The 12,300-nt window shown below is 40.0% G+C and overlaps 2 protein-coding genes across 2 annotated transcripts; both read right to left on the reverse strand.

The window, feature by feature from the left end:
* Nucleotides 1-89: 89 nt before the first annotated feature.
* rbm19 (RNA binding motif protein 19) lies at nt 90-7,393 on the reverse strand. The gene is made up of 24 exons (XM_068760787.1): nt 7,358-7,393; nt 7,074-7,256; nt 6,875-6,988; nt 6,667-6,708; nt 5,805-6,030; nt 5,007-5,209; nt 4,837-4,896; nt 4,645-4,723; nt 4,425-4,496; nt 4,128-4,331; nt 3,912-4,042; nt 3,680-3,807; nt 3,472-3,568; nt 2,984-3,094; nt 2,656-2,856; nt 2,489-2,558; nt 2,249-2,397; nt 2,103-2,163; nt 1,847-1,926; nt 1,707-1,762; nt 905-1,021; nt 687-792; nt 458-578; nt 90-367 (listed from the first exon to the last, which is right to left on the reverse strand). The coding sequence occupies exons 1-24, from the start codon at nt 7,391-7,393 to the stop codon at nt 285-287; spliced, it is 2,730 nt and encodes a 909-aa protein (XP_068616888.1). The 3' UTR covers nt 90-284.
* Nucleotides 7,394-7,997: 604 nt separating this feature from the next.
* slc2a11b (solute carrier family 2 member 11b) lies at nt 7,998-12,030 on the reverse strand. Its single transcript, XM_068738503.1, has 12 exons — nt 11,959-12,030; nt 11,762-11,860; nt 11,190-11,350; nt 10,986-11,110; nt 10,657-10,786; nt 10,409-10,557; nt 9,925-10,109; nt 9,628-9,738; nt 9,141-9,242; nt 8,990-9,065; nt 8,764-8,891; nt 7,998-8,370 (listed from the first exon to the last, which is right to left on the reverse strand). Exons 1-12 carry the CDS (start codon nt 12,028-12,030, stop codon nt 8,182-8,184), a joined length of 1,527 nt encoding a protein of 508 aa, XP_068594604.1. The 3' UTR covers nt 7,998-8,181.
* Nucleotides 12,031-12,300: the final 270 nt, after the last annotated feature.

The following is a 12,300-nucleotide window of genomic DNA, read 5'->3' on the forward strand; positions in this document are numbered from 1 at the left end:
AGAAGAAAAAATATATCCCAGAATAGAAATATCTTCATCATAAGTTTTCATGCTCTTCTTCAGCGTTAGCTTCACAAACAGTTTTTCCAACTGAGATGACATTTTATTTAAAAACTGACATCACATCCACTTTCTTGCATCATTCGATCAAAAGTCCAAACAAAATATTGAGTGTGAAGCCAGTAATATGTTCCTATTTACACACTCATTTTGTCCACACTCCATCTTTATACAGAAACATAAAGGAACCATTGGTTCGTTTTGTGTATCAGAAATCAATTAATTTAATCTTCCGCAACTCCGGCAGTTTCCATTGCCTCCAGGATTCCCTCCAGGACCTCTGCTTTTCGCCGCTTCTTGGCATCCACTGACATAGAAAATAAAGAAATAAATTAAAAACACAGTTGTCATCATTTCTGCAAAGTTTTGTGAACTTTGAAAGGAAGGTGTTTTTTACCATGGAAATGTTCCGCCGTTTTCCGTCTTAATGTCTCAACTGTTTCCTCATTTTCAGCCCACTCCAGCACCAGGCGTCTCCCGTACAGATGGGTACTGTGGCAGAGTGCAGCAAACGCTTTCTACAGAGAGAACAGGGAATTACTAAATGTGCACTTTAAAAAGGAGCACATCAGGATGGCAAATTTATTTCAGGAATTTGCAGCAGAAAGCCTAAATAATACACAAACCTTAGCATCCTGTTTGGTGAGGAAATCAATAAATCCAAAGCCTCTATGATTGCCTGAACCAGCGGCTTTCTTTGGAATACGGACCGTCTTTAGCTCCCCAAATGTACTGAAAGGACAGACAGAAGGAATCGTATTATAATTAAATTCACTCCCTCCTAATGTTCTCTACCTGGATGTGAATAACATGTTATAGATTAGTACATGTATATGACCAGTACCAGAAGAGTTCCCGAATTTCCCTGACAGTGGCTTGGAAGGGGACGTTGCGCACAAGGATTTTGGATCCCGTCTGTTTCTTCTCAGTTTGCTTCTTCTTGCGCGACACTTCGGTTGTCCTGGACACAATGAGAAATTATTTAGATTCTGCCCCATAAACATGAACAGCCAGAGAAATGATTTACCAATTACTGAAATGCTCATGTGTATTTCTGCTGCTAGTGACATGAACGTTGCATTCATTATAAGAGCTTATAGTGAGAAGATGGTAGATACTTAAAAATTTAGTTGGGAATCCCTCTGGTTTACAACTTTGTAATCTAAATGCACAATTATTTTAAACATTTGCATTTTAGTTTCTTTTTTTACACTAAACTAAACTAAATGAAAAAGGGAATTAACCCTCCAAAAAACAAAACCATGTTCACCCATCTAGATTCTTTTGGTAAAAGTTGCTGAGCTTTGGAGAAATCAGCTTGAGAGATTCTCTCAAACAAAATGAAACTAAATGGAACTTTGCACAAACTGCCCCCCCCCCCCCCAAAAAAAACCCTAAAAACAAAACTTACAGAAGTCACAACCCAGCTCCTCTAAATAACAGGAACTATTTTCTTTTGGCATCAATATGCACAAGAAACGGTACAGCATGCTACTCATGGTTGAGAGGCTTTCTATTTAAATAAAGATTACAGCTCATTAATATTACATCACACCCTGATATGAGCAAACATGCCTGAAATACATGTATAGATGCACATTTCCTTCTGATTGACTCAATGTAGATCCATCTGAAGCACATTTTACCTTGTTGCTCTTTCAGATATTTTCAGCTCTAACTGGTGATCATCCACAGTACAGTGCTGGTGGAAGGTAGGAAGCAAAAAAATTAGCCAAGAACCAGATCATTGGAAAAGGAAAGAAAATGTTTCAGTGAGGAAATCTACCTGTAGCTGTCTCAAGGCTTTTTGTGCTGCTTCAACTGTCTGATACTGGACAAACCCATAGCCCATGGACAACAGCTTGCCTGGAATTAAAAAATCAACATAAAGAAAATCTGCTCTAAAGAACTAAAAAATATAATTTTATACAAGTCCTGAAAAAAAACACACCTTCATTCACAGATTCATGTTTGCATGTTAGTTCAAACCAAAGCTACACCGCTGGGGAGCGCTTCATTAATGAGATTTTAATGTTTCTTACCTGTTTTATCTTTCTTCTTGGAAATGGAACAGGACTTAACCTTTCCACACTTGGAAAACGTCTGCAAAAAAATGAAAACAATAATGTCAAACATCAAGCCATGTTCAAACCCACTGGCTGAGGGTCAAATGTAAGAACCGACTGACCTCCTGTAATTTCTCCTCTGTTGTGCTGAAATTAAGATTCTTAATGAAAAGTGTTGAGCCAGGATCAGGTTCTTCCTCCTCCTCCTCCTCCTCTACTTCTTCAGACATTTCCTTCTTCTCTTCAGTCAATGCATCCATCTTCTCTAATACTATAGTGTAGGAAAACAAACAACATTCTGATCACAAATCTTCTAAAAAAAATGTTAATCTTGAAAAACATTACGTTTGAAGTTCCTTTACCTGGCTCTGGTTTGGCTGCAACAAAAACTCCCACAGGCGCCCACTCCAAATACAGTGGGATGTGCTGAAACTAGAGTGTTTGGAAAATAAGAAAAACTCTACTATAAAGTGTTTCACCTTAAACTATGCTGTGTGTGCAGATTCTGCAATGAAAAAGATAAGCACACCTTGCTATAAGCTAATCGAGTGAAGGCTCGTTTTGCGTCTGCTGGCTCGAGGAACTCGATGATCGCTGTGAGTCCAGACGGCGGCAGCAGCACCCGACCTAAGGAACCGTGAGGCGAGAAGAGTTCCTCCAACTCCGACACAGTCACTCCAGCTGGAAGGTTTTTCACCAGGATAACAGTTGTACTCCTTGGAGCTGCAGCCTGTACGGCAGGAGGAAACAACGCAAGCAGGAAAAACATCTGAGCCGAAAGAGCTGGAATACGAAACACAAAAATTGCTGGAAGGAAATTCACAAAGGGGTGAAAAAAGAGGCTATATTAAGCGTACTTGGCTAAAGGAATCCAGGCTGACATTGTTGTCTAGTAGAAACTGTCGGGTCTCCTGAACGATTTGAGTCTCTCCCAGAGCCATCCTCACCGCAACACTTCCCTTTGACTCCTGCAGAGAGGCAAGGACCAGAGGAGAATAAAAACTCTTTCAACATTCACCGCTCAGAGCGCTGAACAAATTCAACAGCTGATGTGGCTGCGGAAGATTAAAGAGCATCAAATGTTAAATCTGATAAATCTGATGTCATCTAGCATGACGCTGCTTAGTCCAGTAAAATGCATCAAAGCACACAATCCTGTTGGAGTGTTTCTTTACATGAAACATTTTGTTCTACGGGTTACCTCTCAGAGAAATGTCCGCTGCCTTGATGACATTACAGAACATCAACTTTTCATGAATCAGAGAACCCTCCCAATAACCCAGACCAACATATTAATGTTAAAAGAAGCATCACCGTAAATGAGAAGGACACATCGTCTACTCACATGGTCCAGAACTTTACTTTTTGTGGTGTTGTATTTTTCAGCAATGGCATCTGCCACTGCACTTGTCCCCAAAAACAGGCTGTTCCAGTTGTGAGAGCTTGAAAGAAATATGAAATTAACAGAAGCAAAAGGGATCAGTCAAGTAAACACAGAAATAATGAATGGATTCGTGCACAGAAGGGGATTAGCATGATTAAAAATATATTACCTGGAGCTCGAGGCTTTACTTTTAGCATCTCTTTGCCGTTTATAAGATGAAGACCCAGGACCACCGGTATCTGAAGGGTCTGTCTTTTCCTTCTTTAACGTGGAGGGAAGCAGATGCAGCATCCTGCCCTAAAGTACAAAGAGAATGGATGCTTCCGATGAGCCTTAGCTTCATTTACTGCACAGCTTCTGTGGCACGGAGTGATACGTCACACGAGTCGATGGTCAGACACCTGAAATATATGTCCGTCCAGCTGAGCTAGAGCCGTCACAGCATTCTCTGGTATCATGTAAGTTATGAAAGCAAAGCCTTTAGGTTTTTTGCTCTGGCTGTCAATAGGGAAATGCACCTCAGATAAAGGACCTGGAAAAAAAAAAAGTAAATTATTATGGAATGTGACTGGTAAGATTTCATTTGATTTTTTGCAGAAATGGCTTTTTTCATTTACCATGTTTAGAAAATAACTCTTTGATCTCTTCCTCGGTGCAGGTGTAAGGAAGGTTTCTGATGAAGAGTCGGCCAGACTCTGCAACATCTTCCTCCTCTTCATCCTCCTTGAGCTTCCTGGTGAAGCTCCGGTCAATTTCCTTTTCCTTTCTATCTTCCTTGCCTTTATAGGTATCTGTCCTGAAGACCTCAATGTACCGCCCACCTGAAAACGCAGAAAGAATGCATGCAATTTTTTAACAATAGTCCCCTGGACAAAAATAATGCAAAATAAGGTTAAAATAAAAATAATTCTCACCTATATAGTCTTTATTCTTTTTCAAGGCTTTTACCACCTCTTCCTCTGAGTGCAAGTCCACATATACATAACCTGAAACAAACACAAGAGGGACATATACAAGACGCAACAATTTACAAACCAGATAAACGGCACATGGCATAAAAACAAAATCTTTAAAACATTGTCGACATACATTTTATTGTGAAAAACATCTGAATATCCTTTAAGAATAACAAACCTGTTCTATTTCCACTTTCGTTCTTCCCTATGCGGGCTGCTACAGGCTTCAGCGGTGTCATAAATTCCCGAATTTGTTGCTGTTACACATAAAAAGTATTGATGTCATAGTTGCATACATATAAAATATACAGAATGTTTTTGAAGTAGAATATTTTCACTGCCATAAGAAAATAATTTCTTGTTCCCTTACCTCTTTTACATTGAAAGGAACTCCTCTTAGCTTCACGGTGAACTCTGTTGCCGGTTCCGTCTGTAAAGTGTGCAAATATAAACAAACCCACAATATCTCCTGCAGCAATGATTCAGATGTAGACTTCCAGGAAATGTCACCTCTTGCTTGGCACGTTTCTCTTTATCCACAGAAGAAACTCCAGTTTTGGTTTTTGAGACTTTCTCTCTGCCACCGCTCTCATAGGCACTGTCTGATTGCTTCACAGGATCACAGTCCTCATCATCACCATCCTCCTCTTCACTTTCCTTCATGGCGTCATCCGTCTGTGCCACCTTCGAGCGCAGGTAGTCCATGTCTGACACGCCAGACTTCAGTGCTACTTTAGTGGTACCTGAAAGAAACATGTACACCTCATCTGTACGTTACAGCCAACTCCATTAAACATTTTATATACATCTATATACCACGATGTATGGATATTGTTAGTATGTGTGCAGTTTATTTATCTACCCTATGTTTGAATTTCACTACAATTTAGTGAAGTCTTTAAATGTTTTGTGCTACATGTAATTTCATCTGGACTCAACAGGCTCCAATCGCCAAATGATGTGGCCCACAATGTGGCCAGCTAATAACGCACTTTAAATTAAATTGTCACGTCTGAAGATGACATAAGGGGTCTAACTTCTAGTACTAACCTGATCGATCTCAGTCTGTACATGTTCATGATTAATCTTCTATGTACACAAAAGCTAGATAAATAGTTCCACAGGGCTCGTTGCTTGGGTCTATTTTATTCACACTATATATATATATATGCTCCAAAGTTCTTGCTCTTGTGGGTCAAGTTGGGCTCTGTCTTTCCCTGCTACTCCTGTAAAGTGCCTTGAGATAACTTTCTGTTATGATCTGTTGCTATAGAAATAAAAATGAATTGAGAAAATTTCAAGGCTAGCTTTCATTTACATACAATCACTGATGCCAACCTTCATCTTCCTCATTCTCTTCTTCTTCATCTCCAGTCTCCTTCTCTGACTCATCTGAATCAAAGTTGAGGTAGTCATCCGGTGCAGGCTTCTTCTTTTCCTGACTCTTTGTCCTTCTACCTTCAGGATCAGCGGTTTTCTGAGTGACATCATTCGCCCAGGTTGGTGCTTGGCCACGATTCTGATGCACTGACAGAAACTCCTTGAATCCTTCATCCTGTTCCAGCTGAAAGACGCAGCAAGTAGGCAAATGTTTTAAATCATTTACAAACAAAAGATTAGAATAAAACATTGAGACAATGTGAAAATGAATGATGCAACAGCCTTCTGAAAGAAAACGAAAATGTTAACGAGACATTTATGTACATCAGGTAATACGGCTGTGGCTCAGCAGAGGAGGTCGCCCAGTGACCATTAGGTCAGCGGTTTGAATCCTGGCCCCGACTGTCTGCATGTTAGTGTCCTTGGGCAAGACACTGAACACGCATTACAAGTGCAGGCAGTAGAACAGTACAGTACAAATGAAAAGGACAGGGTGAAGTGGAGAACATTGATTCGCTGTGGCGACCCCTCACGGGACAAGCCAAAAGTCCAGCAGTAGTAGAAATGAACTCTAAAATACATTAACTTCAATATTTGACACACTTTAGTCAGTTTGATCTCATTTGTTACCGTTACGATTCTTAACGTAATTTCATAGTTAAAAAAAATAAAATCTTTGTTAGTGCGTAAAATGTCTTTCAATTAGCAGCTTACGTTCTGACATCGTGCAGGCAAAGAAATGAACCTTGGTTATTCACTTTCAGATCTAATATACATAATATTTTACAGCAAACAAACTTTAATGACAAAATTAACTCACATTTCCAAGAGCTGTGCTGTTTTCCTTTGTTTGTGTCTTTTTCTGAGGAAAGAAACAACCTTAGTTTCTATTAAAACAACAAAGTTGTCCAGACAGCACCGGCTCACCTTCGGGATATTAAATTGCAGGATGGAAGCTTTGGTATAGTTTCTATCCGAACATAATATGAAGACTCAGATTAACGTCTTCACAGTTTTCCAGGCAGTACCTTTTTGCTGTGGGCATCTTTAGTAGTGGGATTTTTCTCCAGGCCTGAGCTCTGGGTATGTTTGCTCCAGGCTTTTCCTTTATCTGGGTCTCCAAATGCTTTACACATCTCCACCTGGATTAGCAGAAACAAAAACATGTTACCGGCAACTCCACGCGCGTTCAGTCCTGAAGCCCCCCAGATGGACCCCCTCCCTTACCGTCACTCTAGATGTGTCCACGAAGCTCTTGTTGAAATGTTTCAGAGCTCTGTTCGCTTCGTCCTCGGTTTTAAAACCCACGAAAGCGAACTTTCTGAACTTGCCACCCTTCGTGAACTTGAGAGCGCAGTCTGTCACTGTGCCGAAGGCAGCAAACATCGACCTGAACCTCTCCTCCTTCATCTACACAAGTACAGACAATTATTTTCAAGTTGGCTGGGGGGGGGGGACCCCACGACCACCGCTACCGTTATTGTGAGTTGACATCCCGGCGGCTTACTTACCCCATTCGGGAGATTTTTAACGATGAGTCGCGACATTTTAATTAAAAATCCACCAAATATAGCGCAAGTTATGTATTCAAAGAGGCATGGATGGACTACCACTAGGTCGCCATGTTGATTATGGGAGGAGCTTATTTTCTTCCTCATCAATGGATTTTACCTTCATGTACCACGTAGTACCGCCACCTGCTGGCCTGAAGCCAGGCGCAACGTTAAAGCTAAAGAAAGAAGACAAATCGGTGCACTCTGCTTGTCCCAGTTGTTTCTTATGAGCTTTAAATGAGGAGAACATTTCAGTGTTTTAAAAAAAAAAATGAATTCCTGTGTCCACCATCAGGACATGGATGGAGGACACATGGATTATCCTGCTGGATTCACGCTCACACGTTTGGTTAGAGTAGAGTTGTCACATGTGGTTGACTGAGTTTGGGTGGCTTGTTATTGTTCCTGTGGCTACATGTTCCTGATGTAGATGCAAAAATATTTAGGTCAAAGTTGTTCTAAGGGTCTTTCTACTCCTGCCCCCCCAATGCGTGCCTGATGCACACGTCTTTTCTCCAGTGAACCAGAATAAAGCAGCCAAAAATAATTGTTTTTAGACTTTCATTTTTACTTTAATGGTTTATACAGAAATATTACATTATTAATCACTTTGTTTGTAGGCAAACTAACAGGGTTTAGTTTTAAATATGAGTGCAATTCTGATGTTCAGACAAGGTGCCTTAAACACCTTTCATTATTATGCTTCATATATTAAAACGACCTGGTGGGTCTTGTTTGTGACACAATCATTAAACAGCCACCACTCATTCATGGGTTATATTTCAAAAATAAGTTGAGAACGAAATACTCCCGGCTCTATCAGTATGGATTTCATTGTTGGAGGAATTGAGCTTATTCTGGATTTCAGTGAAGGTTTTGTTCTTGGTCTCAGGAATGAAGAGGAAAATGTACAGAGCCATGAAGAAGCAGATAGCCAGGAACACCAGGAAGCAGTACTGCTGCAGTCCGATCTGTGCAAATACAACAAAATACAGCACACGCTCAACTCAATGAGGAAAGGATTACAAGATTTATGACGTAAAACCAAAAATGTTTGTGGCTATATGATCATGGAATTATTATTTATTTATTTTGCAAGTTTATCCTCTGAAGCTGTTTCCTACTTGGCTAAAGTCCTTTTTATCTGAAGTTTTAAAGTTAATTTTACCTTTACTTTTCAAAAAACAGCTGATATTTTGCAACAGGAAATAGGGAGATAGAATGCAGGGCAGGCATGCTGCAGATGGTTTACCATTTGTCATGCCACAAATGCTTCCCATCTCAAAATCGGAAAATTCCAGGCCATCATAAAACATCTGATCAAAAGAAAGAACGTCGCAACAAATTACTTTGTGGACACCCACCACAATAAAAGGGAAAACCAGGCCAATGAAGAAGAAGCTGAACCAATTCACCGACCCGGCAATCACGTACGCAGCTGGACGGGTAGTTTGTGTGAACAGCTCAATAGACAAGATGTTAGTCACGCCACCTTGAAAAAAAAAAGAAGCATCAAAAGAGATCATTTGTTCACTGTTGTGCAAAAGCATCGCCTGAGGGAAGGAGGCTGATGACTGTGTGTTCCATTACCTGGACCCAAGCCAAAGCTGAGGATAAAAATAAAAACACACACCACACTCAAGTACGGCATCACAGGGCTGGCAGTCTGAAAGAAGCAGAGGATTCATCAAGGGTGATATACTGTATATCATAATAGTTTAAATACCTGGAGTGTAATTACCTGAAAACTGAGCATAATGGTGAATAAAACGCAGCAGATGCTCATGAGCCCGTATCCTCCCAAGATGAGCACTTTCCTGCCCACATTGTCAATGAGAAAACCCTGTGAGACACGTCACATGTGAGGAGATCAAAAACACTCCACACACACGTCATGAACTTTCTCTGACCTTTGAGGAGTTAAACAGTTTTGTTTTGTTTTTTTGGTCAAATGCCATCCTAAATGATCATTACTTTAACTACTAATGAATTACAGTGTTCCTTCCAAATATATATTGACAGTTTTCCACATAGGTAGACAATAAAGTCATAATTGAATCTGTTTTGTATTTCAGATCTAACGTTCCAGACTTTAGACAAATGCTTGACCTTCTGAAATAGAAAGGTTATTGTTGTCGTTCCGCATCATTCTTATTCATGGGCTTTCCTCTCATGTAATTCACAGTTTATAAAGCATTACTTACAAGTACAGTAACGCTAATACTTACACATGTTAAAGCTGTGATGCATTCACAGGCCCCACAGCCCAAGGTCACATATGGTATTTTGTCAACAGGAATGCCAGCTTGTTTGAACAAATAGTTTGCATAAAAGTAAATCTACAAGAAATATAGAAAAGGAAAAAGAACCGCACAATTAAAAACGCATGTTTTGGTCATGTTTGATGGATTAGTTTTGTTTTAAGAATCATAACTGAGGACTCCGAGGATCAGTTTTACCCTGGGAGGGACAGAAGGACTGAGAATAAAATATCAGGTTCAGTCTTTTGACATTGGCATACATACAGCATTGATGCCGTTCAGCTGTTGCGCAGCGTGGAGCAGCATGATGGTGATGAGCTGCCAGCGGATACTACCGTCCCGAATGACATCCCATGTCGTCCTAGTCTTGACACTGCCAAGACTTTTCCTCTCCAGCTCAATATCATCCAACTCCTTTTTGTAGTTAGCACCATGGAGTTGCTTCAGGGCTGCAGAGAGGAGAACACATCACACACAGTGTGAATATATCTTCCACACAGACACACTATTGCTTTCATGTGATCAGGCTTCAGGGTCTCACTAAAGTAAGGAGCTTTTCAGAAACAGAAAAGATTCTATCACATGAAATTTAGTGTGGAACTGAGCGTGATCACAGGAATGTGAATGTCTGTGAAACAGCTCTGAAATGTGAACTATCATCCGGTCACATGCACCTAATCTTTAAATCCTTATAACGCATTTTTGCATTTAATTACAAGGAGCAGCCCATCAGGCGGCATTAGTTCACCTTTTTTACAGCCTTCAAGATTTCCTTTGTCGATGAGTAGATAGCGAGGACTTTCCGGAGAAAAGGGCAGGATGAGAAGCTGAAGGAATGCTGGGATGCACGTGGTTGAGAGCAGAACGGGCCACAGCTCTTCTCTTCCCAAGAGTTCCCTGTGAAGATGTTAAAAAACAAAAAACAAAACTCCATTGGACCAAGATTCAAAGGGAAGGTTAAGATTTCTTATAAATTTAAATGTTATTTTATTTTACTTGAGACCAGCCAATTGTCCAATCAAGATTCCAAATGTAATGGAAACAGAAGTTCCTATTCCCAAGGCACCACGCAGAGGAGTTGGAGGTATTTCACTCAGGTACAGAGTTTGAACACAAAGGCCAATGCCTATGAAGAAAAAACATGATTGAAACCCCATCTTATCTATTGCGTGTTAAAACCAAATATATATATGTTCACAAGATGATTCGGAGGTCGTAAAAAGTATGACTTTAAAGTCCCTTCCAAAGAAATAAGTTAGAAATGCACACATTTACAATTTAAATGAACGACCGAGTATCAACAAAGGTATTACCAAATGATTTACCTGCATTTATTCCAGACAGAAGACGTCCAAAAATGAGCAGCTCGTATAATCCTGATGGAGAACTCAGACCCATCATCAGAGCGGCCATCAATGCAAATATGTTGTTGACCAACAAGGCCCCTTTCCTGGAAAACATCATAATACAACTTTACAACTGAATCGCAGTAAAAATAGGACATTTTGTCCAAGTATTTTGGGACTGACCTTCCCAGCTTCATGGCTAGTGTCCCACTGATCATTGACCCTATAAATCCTCCTATGGTTAATGAAGTCACGATGATGGACCAAAGAAGAGTGAGGAGAAACTCTGATATGTCTGTTTGGTAACGATCAACGAAGGTTTGGTTGATGAAACTTTGAACATGCTAGAAATAAAATAAAGGCGACAGTTCAGAGGCATTGAGCAGCTGAAATCACAATGATTGATCTAAAATATGAAGAAAATAATGATACCAGACGTCTCGCTATATATAAAACATGTATTACATATAATCTGCGTGTTGGACAAATATGACTACGTACAATAAACAACAGATCTATTAGGCTCAGGGACAGAAAGAACATACTTTTACTCACAAATAGTATTTTTATAGTATAAATATAGAATAACAGTCACAGGGGATCAAGTACATTTTCCCAATCATAACATCACACTTTTAAGAACTTATTTTGACTTCTAATATTTCTAATAAAAATGAACTGAATGCTTCCCGGCTTCTTCTAACATTCATTTACATTATTATATCTGGTATTAACGGCTTGTTAAGATGCATTACCATCGTGGCTCCATTGACGACTGATATATTAAATCCATACTGGAAGGTTCCTCCTATACACACAGCAAATGTAGCAATCAGAAGATTTGTGTTTGACACCTACAATAAAACAGATAAAGAAACAGGGAGGATGATGAGAGGCTACAACCAACATCTTCAGATCCAGCTTTTGATTTAAACCCCTTTAATCCACATACCTTTGTTCGCGCTCTGGCTTTGACTTCTTCGACAAGCAGCGGTTCATATTCATCCAAAACCCGTTTAGACATGTTGTTGCAGAAGCTTAACGCAGCGTACGCTTTAGACTTAAGAACAGTGTGACCAGCACCATTTAGCCAAAGCTTGAGTTTCTGAGGAGGACTGTACAATTGTTCTATTGGTTGAAAACACCACGGGGTGAGGGGAAAGGGATGTCACGTTCTATCCTCTAAATCAGGATTTCATGACGTAATTTCATTAAGATGGGAGATCTGGCTCAGTTACGTTTCTTTAAAGGTTAATGGAACTGTTAGTTTTCCACACAAAAACACTAATTATGG

Source organism: Brachionichthys hirsutus, chromosome 4 (genome assembly GCF_040956055.1).
Source record: "Brachionichthys hirsutus isolate HB-005 chromosome 4, CSIRO-AGI_Bhir_v1, whole genome shotgun sequence".
Classification (NCBI taxonomy): domain Eukaryota; kingdom Metazoa; phylum Chordata; class Actinopteri; order Lophiiformes; family Brachionichthyidae; genus Brachionichthys; species Brachionichthys hirsutus.